The sequence below is a fragment of the Patagioenas fasciata genome, chromosome 9, assembly GCF_037038585.1.
Source record: "Patagioenas fasciata isolate bPatFas1 chromosome 9, bPatFas1.hap1, whole genome shotgun sequence".
In the NCBI taxonomy this organism is placed as follows: domain Eukaryota; kingdom Metazoa; phylum Chordata; class Aves; order Columbiformes; family Columbidae; genus Patagioenas; species Patagioenas fasciata.
Window position 1 is genome coordinate 31,428,251 of NC_092528.1, and position 16,261 is coordinate 31,444,511.

At 55.2% G+C, this 16,261-nt stretch overlaps 2 protein-coding genes across 2 annotated transcripts; one reads left to right on the forward strand and one right to left on the reverse strand.

The window, feature by feature from the left end:
- Window positions 1-11,647, reverse strand: EIF2A (eukaryotic translation initiation factor 2A). Its single transcript, XM_065844412.2, has 14 exons — window positions 11,530-11,647; window positions 10,814-10,883; window positions 10,427-10,501; window positions 8,949-9,067; window positions 7,425-7,524; window positions 6,987-7,069; window positions 6,055-6,128; window positions 5,773-5,917; window positions 4,808-4,924; window positions 2,882-3,453; window positions 1,542-1,658; window positions 589-714; window positions 249-314; window positions 1-163 (listed from the first exon to the last, which is right to left on the reverse strand). The coding sequence occupies exons 1-14, from the start codon at window positions 11,555-11,557 to the stop codon at window positions 98-100; spliced, it is 1,758 nt and encodes a 585-aa protein (XP_065700484.1). The 5' UTR covers window positions 11,558-11,647; the 3' UTR covers window positions 1-97.
- Window positions 11,648-11,760: 113 nt separating this feature from the next.
- SERP1 (stress associated endoplasmic reticulum protein 1) lies at window positions 11,761-13,717 on the forward strand. The gene is made up of 3 exons (XM_065844413.2): window positions 11,761-11,937; window positions 12,016-12,091; window positions 12,257-13,717. The coding sequence occupies exons 1-3, from the start codon at window positions 11,854-11,856 to the stop codon at window positions 12,295-12,297; spliced, it is 201 nt and encodes a 66-aa protein (XP_065700485.1). The 5' UTR covers window positions 11,761-11,853; the 3' UTR covers window positions 12,298-13,717.
- The last annotated feature ends 2,544 nt before the right edge of the window (window positions 13,718-16,261 follow it).

A 16,261-nucleotide genomic window follows, 5' to 3' on the forward strand; every position in this document is an offset into this window, starting at 1 on the left:
TGGGGTTTCGCATCCTCATTTTATTGTGTTCAAATTAGTACAAATTATTATTTTTCAGGAACTTTGTGTTAACACCGCACTGGATTTCCACGAAGTTTTAAAGTCCCAGCTCTAGGTCCTCCAGCTCCTGAAGAAGAGCAGTTTCTTTCTGAATCTTCTCCAACTAGAACAAGAAAAGCACACGGTGTCACGGCTGTACCTTACCCTAAAAACGAAACCTGAGCAAACTGCTTACATCTGAACAGTACCTGATTTTTCTCCAGCTGTTTGCCAGCAGCTGCTTGCTCTTTCAGCTGCTCAATTGCCTTTAGTTTCTGTGAACAAACACACAAACAAAATACACTAACCAAAAAATATTGGTGAACCAAGAAAAGAAGAAACAGCCTTAGCCCAACAGACCTTCAGTCCCAGCAAGCGGCTTCTCCTGCTTTACAGGATGGAAAAGCACAGGAAGCTCCTTTACAGCCTCAGGAAATTACCTTCTATTAAACATGATCCTATGGAGCTCAAGCCACCGTACCATCAGACTGGATCTCACAGGCCAGCTCTTCGAGAAGTCTGCTGTTCACAGGAAAAAGCAGCCCTCACCTTTTTTAAATTCTTGATCTTCTTGTCAACGTCAGGATCTCCAGACGTGACGGCCGGCGCGGTGCTCCGCGGCGCGCTCTGCGGCGCCGACTGCGCAGGTTCCTGGTTCGCATCGCCTTTGGCCTCCTGTAAATAACCGAAATACACACGCTATCTAGAAAACACCCTGGACTCCAAAGGAGCTGCAAAGTGTCTGCAATAATTTCAAGTGATCCATTTATGTTTCTTCTTTCTCTGGTTTGCTGGTGTTCTCCAGCATTTGTAGGTTATTTGCTTTGATTAATTGTATTACCTGTGCACATGTTCTCCCTGATAAAAGGGTTATCTACGTGCTGTTTAACCCCCACTTTCTGAAGCCATCAGCTATATGCAGCATAGGGAAACGTCAGCAAGGATGACATGACAAACACAAGTACTGCATTAACAGACTGGTGGGTCATTGTCTCTGAAATAAAGACAGGACCCAAAACCAGTGTAAGAAATTCAAAAAATCTTATTGAAAGAAATGATTGCTTCGGAAGTTTGGAGCAGCCAGAAGGCTGGTGTTTATCTACCCAGCCAAAGAGCAGCCAGAGGTGGCCCAGGACAGGCTCTCCCTGCTCTGCCCTGATAAGGCGGCTCAGCCTGGCCCCGCTGAGCAGAGCGGAGCGAGTCCGTTCTCACCCCCCAACGCTGGACAAACCGTGAGACTGGGACAGGGGACGGGCAGAGTCATTGATCTGAGCACTGGTGTCAGCCAGCATCCGCGGCAGCTCAGCACAGGCGCTGCTGTCAGGTCATCCTCTCCTACCTGCTTCAGTCTGATTAAAGAGTCTCCCACCCTCCCCAAGACTCAGCACACGCAAAACGTGTGGAGGGCTCTTGGCACACCCAACAGCCACAGCTCCGAGACCCATCGGGGCATTTGTGAAAACGCAGGGATGTTATCCTTGACAGAAACACTTCTGCAGTACCTGCTTAGCAGCCTTCTTCCCTTCATGTTTCCTTTGATTCTTGAGAGCTGTTTTGGAGAGCGGCTTATCGCTGCTCCCCGGCTGGGGCTTCATGTTCTGCGGCGGCTCATCCTCGTGCTGCGGGGGACGCAAAGGTAACAGTTAGGAAACCCATACTCACGTTGGGAAGAAAGACAAGGAAGGACATGCCCTTTCTCTTTGGAGTAGCAGAGAACAGTGTGAAAAGCGTTTCAAACTCCTCCATTCACAAGTTTGGATGGAACTACCCTGTATGTCCTGAAGGTTTAACGACTTCTGATAAAATAACATCGTAATGTTTTCTGTCTTGGGGAAAATCAAAGAGGAATGAAACAGTACAAAATGACTGAAACTTGGTGTTTTCTTTCTAACTCAAACTCCTAGTGACAAGAAGGGAAAAGTGGGCTGCTGGGAGGGGAGATGAGGTGGGATTTCTCAGGGGGTGGGGGGCATTTAACAGGGCTGAAAGGGGGCACTGGTTAGTCTTTTTTTAAGATAACGCTTCACTGAGGAGGTGGATTGGTTTAATGGATTGGTTCAATGCATGTGACAAGATTTCTTGTCCGCGGAAGTAACCAGAACAATTTTATTTATGCATCTTTTCTCTACTACTTCTGCTTGCTGCTCATTTGCCAAATCAGGCGTCAGTATGATGAGCAGACTCCTCACCGGCTGACCTTTCCTTCAAAAGCACAGGACTCAGACTCAAAGCTCCCCAAGACTCACACATCAAGGGTGCAACTGCTAAATGTGATTACTTGCTACTCAGCCCACTTTGAAAACTTGCTGAAAGGAAACTAATCAGACAAGTAACTAATCAGACAAGCAGCTCAGCACACTGCAATCTGTTCAAACTGCAACTGGCTTGCTAACGTGACCACTTTCTGGCAAGTAAACTCACCTGAAAAAGGGCAGCTGTTGGGAGGACAGTCAGCCCTGTCTTGCTGGGCTAGACTGGTCAGTTGGGTCACCCAAATCAGAGGCTTCCAGTGAACTGGAGTACCCAGTGTCACTATAAACCCAGTCTGCAGGTTATCCTTCCAGTGTTGTAGAGAGTGGTTTTAAAGTTTGCGAACGGCTTTGTAAAAGGAGAGTACGTGGACCAAAGACATTTCGGTTTGCTAGCACACATTCTTGCCCACGGCAAGGGAAGTGTCAAAGAGGATCATCCAGCAAACCTCTCAAGACCCCCCTGTATTACTGTCAGCCTGACCGCTCTTGTAACATCTCATTAACTACACACGTATTTGAGGTCAAGCTCCCCAGGCAGGCAAAGCCTCGAGACAGAGCAGCGGAGCACACGCTCTGGGCTGCGTACTCACGAGCTTGGAGCTGGCGGCGGGTCTGTTCCTCAGGGCGGGAGGTCTGTAGGCCTGGGCGGGCCTGGGCTCGGCGCCGGGCAGCTCGCCGGGCACCGCCTGGTACTTCACGGGCTGCGCCGGGAAGGCGCCGTCGGGGCAGGGCTGCCAGCACACGTGCCACAGCTCCTCGCCGGGCGGCACCGCGTGGCTGTGCAGCACGGGGCCCGTGTAGTGCCAGACCTTGTAGCCGTTGCTGACGCGCAGCCGCGGCGCGCACGTGGCCGTCACGATGTGCTCCCCGTCGGGGCACCACGCGAAGTACGTGGAGTCCGAGGCCACCGGCTTGGAAATGAGCTTGTAGCTTTTGACGTCCCACACTTCCATCTGTCCCCTGAGGTTCCCGAATCCCGCCAGCACCAGGACGTGGCCCTGGGGGCTGTAGTAGGCAGCGTTGCGAGGACCAGTTCCAAAATCAAACACAGGGTCACATTTCAGATTAAAAACGGTCGCTTTGGCAGGCATAAAACCATACACAGCACAGAACTCGACAGAATTGGGGTTCCACACAACATCATAAATAGGGCCATTTTTTGCTAAAGGAAAAGGAAAATATGCAGCTGTTGTTAGGAGGCTGTATCTTTCCAGTGCAAGCAAAAATAATAGATATTCTTAACTTCACGCTTTGCTAAAATGCTGCAATCTAATTATTGACAGTGAAAATGAATTCTGCTAACAATAGAGGTAGAAACAGCGTTTTATCTCCTGATAAGTGTAGTTAACGACAATAACTGCAGCCGTTCCGAATTACCTCTGCAGGGTCAGCATCAGCACTTTAACAGTAAGCATTTTTTTCATGTAAAAACAATCCTGTATTATTTTTCCTCGTTATTCAAGTATGATCTCTCAGGACCTTCTCAAACTGTCCCACTGGAAACCTGCAAAAACAGGAGTTTTATACCAGCTGGATACTAGATCCTCTTTTGTTTAATCTAAGAAATATTACATAGCTCGGTGAAATACTGATCTAAATTATCTTTGGACCGTGGTCCCACACAGTATGGGAATGACCTATTAGAGCGCAGTGTAGGAGAAAGGGACCTGGGGGTCCTGGGGACAGCAGGGTGAGCATGAGCCAGCACTGGGCCCTTGTGGCCAGGAAGGCCAATGGTACCTGGGGTGGGTTAGAAGGGGGTGGTCAGTAGGTCAGAGAGGTTCTCCTGCCCCTCTGCTCTGCCCTGGGGAGACCACACCTGGAATCTTGTGTCCAGTTGTGGCCCCTCAGCTCCAGAAGGACAGGGAACTGCTGGAGAGAGTCCAGCGCAGCCACCAAGATGCTGAAGGGAGTGGAGCATCTCCCGTGTGAGGAAAGGCTGAGGGAGCTGGGGCTCTGGAGCTGGAGAAGAGGAGACTGAGGGGGGACTCATTCCTGGGGATCAATATGGAAAGGGGGAGCATCAGGAGGATGGAGCCAGGCTCTTCTCGGTGACAACCACTGGCAGGACAAGGGGCAGGGGGTGCAAACTGGAACACAAAAGGTTCCACTTAAATTTGAGAAGCAACTTCTTCCCGGTGAGGGTGTCAGAGCCTGGCCCAGGCTGCCCAGGGAGGTTGTGGAGTCTCCTTCTCTGCAGACATTCAAACCCGCCTGGACACCTTCCTGTGGAACCTCAGCTGGGTGTTCCTGCTCCATGGGGGATTGCACTGGATGAGCTTTCCAGGGCCCTTCCAACCCCTGACATCCTGGGATTCTGTGAAAACCCCACACACCTTACTCCAGATTAAAAAAAATTCTGGTGAAGGATTATTTGCTAAGAGCACCTCATTTTTTTAAAGATTACTTCATTACACTACCAAACGAAACCCCTTGTACATTAACCAAAAGCTGGAACAGCAATTCCCACTATCAAGAGCTACAAGACAAGGGAAAACTGCCCGAGAGCCACTCACGCAATTGTACGACGGCGCTCTCTCCGTTGGTGGCGATGTAGTGCAGAGTCTGCTCTCCGTAGTACGAGGCGCCTGTTTTATCCACGTCCGTACTCGCTATCACCAGCACAGCAGTGGCTAAAGGAACAGACGTACAGGCATTTCAATACAACTGTTTCCCAGACTACCACAAACAAAGCTCAACTGGTTTGGTTATGAATTCTGGTTGGTTGCTTGCATAGCAGCGCTGGTAACGTTCTATTCTGGATTTTATTTTTTCATAAATGGAACCAATATCGTCCTTTCTCAGATGAAAAGTGCAAGTCAAGTTTATTCATTCATCATTCAATTATGAGAAAGTGAACATACTTTCGCAGCTGTTAAAGAGATATTCACCTAAGGCAGGAAGAAAGTGTTCCATCAACAGCTCTTGCATGCGCATCTATTTTATCCAAGACTGTGCCCACGTGTGGTTTCTACAGGTATTTAATACCTCCTCTGTATTCCGGTCAACGGGGGCTGAAGCAATATGGCTTTTACAAAATTATTCCAAAACAGGTCATCGCTAACAAGCAGTAAAGGCCCCCGAGGACGGAGCAAGTCATCCCTACTGTGATATGTCTGTGCATATATAATACAATTCTACAGGTTAAGAGCAGTTTATGCTCTGGTATAATTTTACGTTTACAGTCTAAACACGTTACCATCACAGAACACAAAAATCAGTCTGAATTTGCTATTCAACTGCAAAATTCACCAACACATAGAACACTCCCAGTTACAATACACAAAACCACGGCAGTCACCACAGGGAAGTTCTGAGCACTCGGGGGGCTCAGAGCCGCAGCGTTCACGCTGCCTGGGCACTAATGTCATCCGCAGGATGGATCCGCACCTGCAGATTAACTGCAAGCCCCACACAGCAAACAAAGCCCTTAGATCCCCCCAGGGTGGAATACACAAGCTGAAATACGCAGCTGTTGTACCTTTCTTGTTCCAGAGCATTGTCACCTTGTCCGCTTTGAAGAAACTCTTGTTGGCCAGTGCGGACTGGGGGCCGGCGAAGTTGGGGTACTGGTACAGCCTGACGAAGGACGGCGCCCCTTTGCTGCCCGGAACATACACGGCAACCTACAACACAGCACGAGACCTGGCTGCAGGTGACGCTCCGGGAGCACAGGCTCCATTCAGTACTAGTACAGCCTACTGAAAGTACAGTCATTTTTTAAGAAAACCAAGGAAAAAAATGGAAACAGCATCAGAAGTACCTTGGTTGGCTGCGCTCCTGGAGATAACACAAAATCATTAACCTTTTGCAAATGCAGTTTATTTGCAATAGTATCTGAAAAAAGAGAAAAAGTCAGAGATGTGATGAGGTTAATGACAAACCACACTCGCCCGGATTATTTAACTGAGCCTCTTGGGGTCTGAATCGTGGACAATTAACAACAGCACACATCATCACAGAGGGCTGCTTTCAGTGGACAGCCAACCATTATCTTCCCGTCTCATCCCACGTTTTTATGTGCAAAACCAACCTGACCTGCGCCTGGGTCTGAAACCCAGCGTGCAGCACATGGGCTCCACGAGCGCGGCAGCCGGGGGGCACAGCGCTCCGGCAAACGTCCACCGCCAAACCAACCCCACGCTCCCTGCTCCCCTCCAGCAGTTCTCTTTTATTCCTTTGCATTTTTGTCCTAATTCATTTTCATCTTCCTGCTTTTTTCCTCCCCTTTCCGACCTCTGTTGACTCTGAATATTCTACCACTAGTAATCAGTTTCCTGGAAGGAAAATGCTCCAGCTTCACAACTTCATTTTTGCCATCAATATAAATCTTCTAATGAGGCATTTTTAACAGCTCATTGACAGAATACACACAACCCAAAGAAACCATCACAGATCACGTTCTCTATTGACAGTTTGCTGGATCTCATTACATGAGAAATTATATAAAATCAGGCCTCTTTAACTGAAAATTGGATACATTTCATACTGGATAAATCACTGAAAGGACAAACAAGAAAGTGAAATCATCATTAAAACATAACAACTCTGAATTCCAAATTCAAATACAATTTAGGCAATACTTCAAATAAAGAAGGAAGCAAAGAAGAAATGAGGAAAAAAATTGAAAGCGAAAAAAAAACCACCCAAAAGAAGCTGCCCAAATGGAAGCATCCCCTAGAAATACTTGCGTACTGAAGTTGTTGTTTTCGAAGAAGTGCACTTCGTTGTTCACGTTCCTGGCGCAAACGCTCTCATCATCTGCCCAGCAAGGACACCTGTGTCAGCAGGAATGGAACACACACTGAACGATGCTCATCTTCAGCAGTCCAGGAGTTTATTTTCCTACATTTTGAAATCCAAGCACGTTCAAACACGACACATTTCAAACAGGCACATAACACCTGCACAGTAAAAAATATACAACCAGATTTCTCTCTGGTGCAAAATGCTGATTTATGCTAAGAAATGAACAACTGTAACTACGTGCAAAGATACCTCCACGCACAGACACTACACAGCCGGTAGCAGGCAGTATTTTGGAAGCCAACACCACACTAAAAGCTCTATTTACTGGATCAGACTTTGGAAACATTTCTTTACCAACAATGAGTATTTGGAAAACTTATTTACCAGTTCTGCATCTTCTTCTGGATGAAAGATTTCAAACATTTTCCAGTTTTCAGATCATGAAGCTGCAGGTTGGGCACCCCCGCGGTGCCATCTTTAGCAGCTGAAAAAGAAGCACGGGTTACAGGGGGGATAGATCCGCTCCACCATGATGAGGATCCACCTCAGCATCCCACAAGCGACCAAAGAGGTGTAAACTTCTAACGAGCCGCATCCCACCCCTGGGGACCAAACCCTGCGCTGATGGCTTTAGCTGTTCACAGAAGCGTTTCCGTCTACAGAAAGAACTAACATTTGATGTGTTGGGTTTCTGCGCCCATTGCAAGGACCACAGGAGGACAGACTTTTCAATGCGTGTTTTTAAATCAAAATCCAAAGCTTGGCAAGCGTCGTAGTTATGTCCTGTGCTCCCACGTTTGGCTCTCATAAGAACGTGATTCACTTTGTCTCCCACGTTGCAGTCACAGTGCTGCCTGCAGTCCGTACAGAATGATTCTGCTGGGTTTGAGCTCTGAGCACCACAGCCTGTCCAGCACCACCAGCTCTCCAACAGCCCTGTCAGTCCTGTCACTGGTGCTGCCGTGTCCCACCCGCCCTGTCCCAGACCGTCCCACTCGCACAGCTCGTGTCCCAGCCGCCCTGTCCCAGACCGTCCCACTCGCACAGCTCGTGTCCCAGCCGCCCTGTCCCAGACCGTCCCACTCGCACAGCTCGTGTCCCAGCCGCCCTGTCCCAGACCGTCCCACTCGCACAGCTCGTGTCCCAGCCGCCCTGTCCCAGACCGTCCCACTCGCACAGCTCGTGTCCCAGCCGCCCTGTCCCAGACCGTCCCACTCGCACAGCTCGTGTCCCACCCGCCCTGTCCCAGACCGTCCCACTCGCACAGCTCGTGTCCCAGACACCCTGTCCCAGACCGTCCCACTCGCACAGCTCGTGTCCCAGACACCCTGTCCCAGACCGTCCCACTCGCACAGCTCGTGTCCCAGACACCCTGTCCCAGATCGTCCCACTCGTGTCAGCCCTGTCTGTCTGAGCAAGCGTCTCCACCCGCGGCTTCACACACACGTCTCCGCTGTCCCATCGGGAACGTCGGCCCCGCGGAGCACAGCAAACTGCCTCTGCTGATGGGGAACGCTCCGCTCGGCTGTGCCGGTGTGGACACGACCGCTCAGACAGCCCACAGGTTTCCTTGTCCATCTATGAATATAAACTGCTCGAACAGCACATTATCCAAACACACTGTCTGCACTAACATCAGCTGGCCAGTTTTAGAAACATGTGATTTACTCAACAGAGTAACTGCTAGTTCGTGCACTCCGATCCGGTGTTTGTGAGAGCGGCCGATAGCAGACGCTTTCAGAAGATCCATCCCTCCCTCCTCGCTGGACACCCAGCTACCCCATGAACTTGCTGCACTGCTCATCCAGCTGACAGAGGCCGCAGTGACGAGTCGGGTAGCGGGAAGCCTGCAAACCCAATTCAGATGGGAGTTACCCCACGCAGGTCTCCAGCCGGTAGCGCACTCACTTGTGTAGGGCTGCCATGTGGCCAGGACTGTGTTCTTTGGCGAGAACTCCAGGCAAACTGTCTTTGGGAGATCAAAGGAGCGCAGCAGCTCAGCACTGGTGACATTAACGACGTTTACTCTGGAACCAAGAGATGCCATTTCAATCAAACATGCTTACAGTACTTAGCTAATAGCCAAGGTAGCTTTCCATGTATTTGACACTTCTAGAAACTGTTCCAAATTTGGCCAGTGTAACAAAATCAGGAGAGTTTTTCACTCCCCTCTTGCTTTTACTAAATTTTTGCAATGACGCACTTTAAAACCAGACACCCGAGCACAACAGAAACTGAGTGAGAGCACACGCTCAAAGCATATCCCATATTTTTACCTGCAGCGTTTGAACTCTGAAGTAGAAACAAGCACACTCTATCTGCAGAGTCCATCCACGCTTCCACAGCCCTAGGGTTGAGCAACAGCCGACAGAAAGATTCTAACCAAATTAAAACACGCATTTTGCCCACGTGTTTTTAAAGGTCTCTTATCTATAATTATATGACAATTAAGAGTTGGGCTCTTGAGGCTGGGAGCTGGACAACAACAAGCCAAGCTCAGCCAGCTGCACAGACAGGTCCAGCGCAGCTCTGCGCCCCACGTGGGACCCACAGACAACAGGGGTCACGTCCCATGCGTTCCAGCATCTCCCAAACTGCTCCCCCCAGTGAAGGTGCAAAGACCCAAAGCAGAGAGGCAGGGCAGGACTGAAAAGATCTGCCATGGGAACAGTCTCGTTTAGAGCTGGGGGTCTGGATATACAGCCCCACTGTCTGAAAAACATTTTTCCCCACAAACATTTTCCAGAAATGGACCTTTCCAATTGACAAAAATGAAGCTTTTGAAGAAAAATGAAGAGAACCAAAAACAACAGTGAAATTAATGAATCCTACGTCTAAGCTGCCTACTTTAAAATAAATGGCTAAATGGTATCAGTACACACGTTGGCAGGGTTTTCAACCTGTTAGTAAGAGCAGCGACATTTCAGAGGCAGCCTTGGCACCTGGTCACAGCACAACCCGCGATGCCCGCCCATAAAGGGCCATCTCTAGTGAACGCTACAATGCGCCTGCTATTTAAAATAGAAACCTGGTGATGTTTGTGCATGAGGTGCACAGATTCCTCATTTTCTGCAAACTCTGCTAACAGGTGAATCCCAGAAAACCAGGTTCCCAGTTTCCATACTGGGAACTATAAAAAACAAAAACCAAAGCCATGCATATCCAGATTCCATGAGAAGGGATACATTATATATATAAGAAAACCAGTAAATATTCAGGAAACAAGCCACTACTGCAAATAATGCAACAATAAACTACACTTAAAGCATGTATCCAAACACTGTAATTAACAGCAATAGCATTTACACAAACAGGAGTAAATGGGGCATAGTTGAACCAGTTTATCTAATACAAATGAAACTATTCATATCATAAAGTGTACCAACTTTTCTCCATTGCACCAGGCAAAGAGGGAACCGTCCTTGCTGAAAGCAACAGCTTTGCAGTTTTTTCCAGAGTCCCTAAAGAAACAAGAAACGCGCACTAGTACTCAGACATACTGCACATGTTAAGGTATTTTTAACAGAAACAATAAGGCACACACGTGTTTTCCCGCTGTGCCCCGCAGCAGCACTTTGTGCACCCCGCTCCGCGATTACCACCCGGGCAATGCGGCGTCAGGCACCCACAAAACCTCCAAACCCATCCGTTCTCTGACTACCGACACTAAGAAAAACATCACTTGTGCATTTTTCAATTCTAGAGTCTACCTCTCCCTTTTAGAAAATTACCACCCTGGTGTAACAGGTCAAAATTGGTGTTAACAACGGTACCTTCGAAAGGCGGTGCTCTCCGCAAAGCTGGGTGGCCCGTTCACCATGTAAAGCCCTTCGGATCCTCTCACTGCAAGAATCAGCAAGCAAATTCAGAAAATTGCCCAAAGCAAAAGCTTTACCCATTCTGCGAATCTCGAGACCTGCACGCGCCTTCCCCCCTCACGTTTTAGAATAAACGAGAGGGTTGTAAAGAAAATCGAGAGTGTAAATTGTGCTGAGACAGCCGGGGCAGCGCCGAGAGGGGACCCCGGGGACCCCAGGGACGGGGAGGGGAACACGACCCCAGGGACGGGGCGGGGGGAGGGGGACACGACCCCAGGGACGGGGCGGGGGGTGCGGCCTCGCAGCGCTACAGTTCCTGTGATGTTTAAAGGCCGTTTCCCGGATTTTCCCGACAGAAAAGCAGATCAAGCAGACCGGGCACCTGCCGCGGCGGCCCCGGGGAGGCCCGGGCCGGGCAGGGGCTGAGCGTGACCGCGGGGCAGCGGCGCGGCCGGCAGAGCCCTGCTCGGGCAAAGCAGCGGGCACCGGGACCCGGCCCGGCCACGCCGCTGCGGCACGTCCCGGGGAGGCGAGCGGCAGAGGGCGCGGGAGGGCACCGTGCCGCCTCGGCTCGGCTCAGTTCGGCTCGGCCCGGCGCCACCCGCCCCTCCCGCCGCAGCCGCAGCCCCGCCGGTCCCGTTCCGTTCCGGTCCGGTCCCGTCCCCGCGCACCTGCGAGCAGCGGCGCGGGCGGCGCCATCTTGGCGCGGAGGCCTCGACTTCCGCTTCCGGTTGAGCGGCGGCGCGGCCGCCCCAGAGACGTCCACGTCGCGCGCCGCGGGGGCGGGCGGGGCGGGGGGGCGCGGGCACGTGACGCGGGGCGGCCGCTTCCGCCCGCCGCGGCGCGCGCCGCTCCGGAAGCCCCGCCGGCGGGCGCGCGGGTTGGCGGCGGGCGGCGGCCCCGCCCCGCGGCGGCGCGTGTTTCCGGCGGGCGGCGCCGCGCGGTGCTGACGCTGGCAGCGGCGGAGCCGGAGCAGCCGCGGGCCCGGCCGCACCATGGTGGCCAAGCAGCGCATCCGCATGGCCAACGAGAAGCACAGCAAGAACATCACCCAGCGCGGGAACGTCGCCAAGACCTCGGTGCGCGGGGGGCCGGGGCGGGGCGGGGCGGGCCGGGGCGGGGGCCGGGCCGGGGTGACGGCGGTGCTGTGCCCGCAGAGGACGGCCCCGGAGGAGAAGGCGTCGGTCGGGCCATGGCTGCTGGCGCTCTTCATCTTCGTGGTTTGCGGATCAGGTAAGCGGGCGGGGCGGCGCGGGCGGAGCGCTGGGCCCCGCAGCGGCCCGGGGACGGCCTGCGGGGACAGCCCCGGAACAGCCCCCGGACAGCCCGCGGACGGCCGCTGCGGACCCCGCGTCCCGCGGGCGCTGCTCGGCCATCCCGCCCTCCGCTCTCTTGCAGCCATCTTCCAGATCATCCAGAGCATCCGCATGGGCATGTGAGGGGCGCGTCCTGGGGAGCGGCCGCCCCGGCCCCGCCGCCACGGACTGTCCCGGCCCCCCGGCGCCGCCAGCCCCGGTTCCCCACAGCTGCCGCGGAGCCGCGCTCGGCACCGGCCGTCGCGCATTCCAGGTCCCTTCACGAGTCATTCCGAGTTTTCTAGCCCGTGCCACAGTGCCTTGACCAGCACCACATGTACAAAGCAATAAAAGTCTGTTGTTGACCTGCGGTCCTGGACCCACTTATTCAGCGCAGCGTGCAGACCCGCCACGCTGTACGCCATGTAGATACTTAGGAACCGGCATCTGTTGTAAACGCCGCTTTTGGGATCTGTTCGAGCCTCTGTATAGCTGGAAATGGTTTTATTTAAGTCAGAAGCCGGGGCTTTCGTAGTCGCTGGAGTGCGGAGCATGTTCATAGCGAAGCGGTTGGGCTGTAGCTTACCAAAGTGCGTCGTCCCCTCTGTACGCGTAGTCTCACTGCAGCATGCAGCAGTGCGTTAGCGCTCCAACGCTTACTGCAACGGAAACCTTCATCCTATGCCTCTTGTCCTAATAAATACGAAATGCTTGTTTGTATAGAGTTAGTGGGTGTTACTCAATTAGGAACCGGCAGGACCGAGCAGCCGCTGTTTGCGACACGACCTGACGCTGGAGCCTCGGAGCACCGAGCGCTGGGGCCGCCCTGTGAACGCTGCTGGGACAACGCTCGACGAGCGGTGACAGTGACGATGTGACGATGCTGCGTGGGAATGCTTCGTGCAGGCACCGGGACCCTGCCCCTCCTGCCCACAGTTCTGCTTCTCCGTGCAGCATCTGCAGCGTGTGGTATGTCTTGCGATAATATATTTAATCCTATTTAAGGTAAATCCTGCTTTCAACTCAGTTTCATCTAGTGATGGACCCAGTTCTTAACTGCTTCCCTATGGATGGCCACAGCTCCTCCTTAGTGATTACTGAAGAAATAAAGAAAATACCCCCCCTCCTCACATCCGTAACGAGATCACAGTGGGAACTGCTGCTGTTGGCCGTATCTCATTGCCGGTGGCCCGGGCCTGGCGGCGGCCGCGGGCTGCGGTGGGACCCCGGCGTCTGACACTGCTCTGTGTGCGCAGCTGCTACAGGAAGATTCCTTCTTTTTTTCAGGTTTCTTAGCAGAAGACAAATTTAAAATCTGGTTATGTTACAAGTGGTAGGAAGAGGTTTCTGTAGAGGTTAATTACATGCCTGTTAGCTGTGAAGGAGCTGATCTTTTGTATGAGTTGTTGTATTTCGTATGAAATCACCGGGGCTGGAGTGGAGCAGTGGGCCCAGCCCCGAGCGCTGATGGACATTCCTGTGCTTGGACAAGCTTATTTTGTAAGTGGTGATGGGGGAAGCGTGTGTGATCTCTCATTTTAAATAAAGCTCTTTTCAAATGCGACTTGTGTTTGTTTTGAAGTTGGAAAAATGGTGCCTTAGGCCACTTTGTCCTGCATGCAGCTTAACTCGCTTTTTCCTGAGACGAGTCGCTTTGTGGCCGGAGCCCCCGTGTTGGTCCGGGCGTGGGGTGAGCGGGGGCAGCTCCGTGTCCCCCGGGCCCAGCCTGTCCCTTGCGGGCTCAGCGGCTGCTCCCGCGGCTCTGGTCTCTGTTCTGGGGGCTGCCCCGCAGACACCGCCCCTCGCTTTGCCCGTGTGGAGCACGGCAGCTTCCGGCACCGCCGGCAGCCCTGGCTCGGGCAGGTGCGAGCACGGGATGCGTGCGAGGTGGCCGCTGGGGGACGGGGAGGTGACCGCGGGGGGACGGGGATGCCCCCGGTTATTCCTCCCGAGCAGCGGATCTTTATTTTGCAGCAACTTCGCGTTGCGCGGGACAAGTGACTTCACTGAGCACATGAAACTCGCAGCCGGTCTCCTGTGACCAGCGCTCTCCGTGCTCAGCGCGTCCAGCCGTGTGTGACACTGCGGCTTAAGAGGAGCGGGAGGAGCCCGCGGCGGCGGCTCGGGCTGGGCACACGGAACGGACCGGGCCTGCGCGGCTCCGTCCGGCCCTCTGGGCACCGGGGGCAGCGGCTCCGCAGGGCCGGGCTGAGGCGGGAGGAGCCGCCCCGGGATCCGGCCTGAGGCCGCGGGCCCGCCCGCTCCCTGGGCCCGCCCGCTCCGTGCCCGCTGCGCCGCCCCGCGGCTGCCGCCGCCGAGCAGCCGGCAGGGCCGAGCGGCCCGCACCGGCGCGGCGGTTCCGCAGCCCCGGCCCGGCCCCGCGGCCGCCGCCGCCGAGCAGCCGGCAGGGCCGAGCGGCCCGCACCGGCGCGGCGGTTCCGCAGCCCCGGCCCGGCCCCGCGGCCCAGCCGCACCGCGCAGCCCGTGAGATACCCGCCGCCGCGGGGACAGGAGCTGCGAACACAGCCCAACGCTGCCCGGGACCGGAGCCCTGCAAGCCCCTCGGCCGCAGGACCCGCGGGCGCCCGACGGAGGAACAGAAGCCCCGGCGGTGCCGCCCCGGCCCCGCGGCCGGGACAGGGGAGAAGGGCTGGCCCGGCTGCTGCGGCGACACAGACCCGGGAGTCACCGGCTGTCACCCCAGTGCTCATCAAACAGCAACGGGAGCTCCGAGTCCTCTGACAGGAACACAAGACCGTCCCCAGAGCGAAACGCACGGGTGGATCACAAGAGCAGCGCGTGCTCTGTGCCATCGCCGCCTCTCCCACCCGTGCCCGGCCCACGGCCGCAGGGACAGCCCCACGCCACAGCCGAGCCGCTGCTGTCCGTCGGGCTGCAGCTATAGAACGAGTCCAAAGCCGTTACTACAGACCGTGGAAGAGCACAGGCTGCATGCGCTCCGCAGAGCCCCCAAGCACAGTCACCACCCCGGGAGAGCACCGGCGATCAGTGCCCACCGCCGGCCCACGCCCTGCGGACACCGCCGGTGGGGCAGTGCCCGACCCGAGCGCAGGTCCCTCGGGTCCCCACGCCCTGCGGACACCGCCGGTGGGGCAGTGCCCGACCCGAGCGCAGGTCCCTCGGGTCCCCACGCCCTGCGGACACCGCCGGGGGGGCAGTGCCCGACCCGAGCGCAGGTCCCTCGGGTCCCCACGCCCTGCGGACACCGCCGGGGGGGCAGTGCCCGACCCGAGCGCAGGTCCCTCGGGTCCCCACGCCCTGCGGACACCGCCGGGGGGGCAGTGCCCGACCCGAGCGCAGGTCCCTCGGGTCCCCACGCCCTGCGGACACCGCCGGGGGGGCAGTGCCCGACCCGAGCGCAGGTCCCTCGGGTCCCCACGCCCTGCGGACACCGCCGGTGGGGCAGTGCCCGACCCGAGCGCAGGTCCCTCGGGTCCCCACGCCCTGCGGACACCGCCGGGGGGGCAGTGCCCGACCCGAGCGCAGGTCCCTCGTTCTCCACACCATGCAGACACCGCTGACGTCGCCAGTTCCGTCACACGTGGGGACGACAAAGGGAAGCTGCGCAGCAGCAGGACGCGGACACCGCGCACACAAAGCAGCACAGCCCGACAGCACCGCCCGACGGCATTCGTCAAGCAGCCTTCCTCCCCTCTCCCCGAAATCAAACACCCGATGTCAGGGCGGCCGTCCCTGCTGCTCCTCCCTCGCCCGGCAGCACCTCCCAGCCCTTTGCTGCCATTTCACGGCGCTCGCACAGCGCGCTGGGCCGGCACCTGGAGCAGGGTACAGCACACCGGTAGGAGAAAGCTCAAACCCAACCCCAAACCGACAGGAGAGGAGCAAAGCAAACAAAGGATTTCTAACAGAATCAGTTTAGTCTTTGTTTTATCCCCCATTTTGAGCAGATTTACTAAATGCTTTCTTCTTTTGGAGAAAACCCCTCTCCAGAGCAGCCGCAAGAGGTGCAAGGTGGCTGCACAGCAGAGCTCCCACGGGCACCGCGCTGCACGGGGACGCGCACAGACAGGGCCACGGGGACACCGCGCACAGACAGGGCCACGGGGACACCGCGCACAGACAGGGC

Coding starts and splice junctions, on each gene's coding strand:
- EIF2A (XM_065844412.2), bottom strand. CDS start 11,557: ATGGCGCCGCCCGCGCCGCTGCTCGCAG. Junction 7,525..8,948: donor CACATGGCAGCCCTACACAA/GTGAGTGCGCTA, acceptor CTTCTTTTTCAG/CTGCTAAAGATGGCACCGCG. Junction 315..588: donor AGATCAAGAATTTAAAAAAG/GTGAGGGCTGCT, acceptor GTTTGTTCACAG/AAACTAAAGGCAATTGAGCA.
- SERP1 (XM_065844413.2), top strand. CDS start 11,854: ATGGTGGCCAAGCAGCGCATCCGCATGGCCAACGAGAAGCACAGCAAG. Junction 11,938..12,015: donor GGAACGTCGCCAAGACCTCG/GTGCGCGGGGGG, acceptor CTGTGCCCGCAG/AGGACGGCCCCGGAGGAGAA. Junction 12,092..12,256: donor CTTCGTGGTTTGCGGATCAG/GTAAGCGGGCGG, acceptor GCTCTCTTGCAG/CCATCTTCCAGATCATCCAG.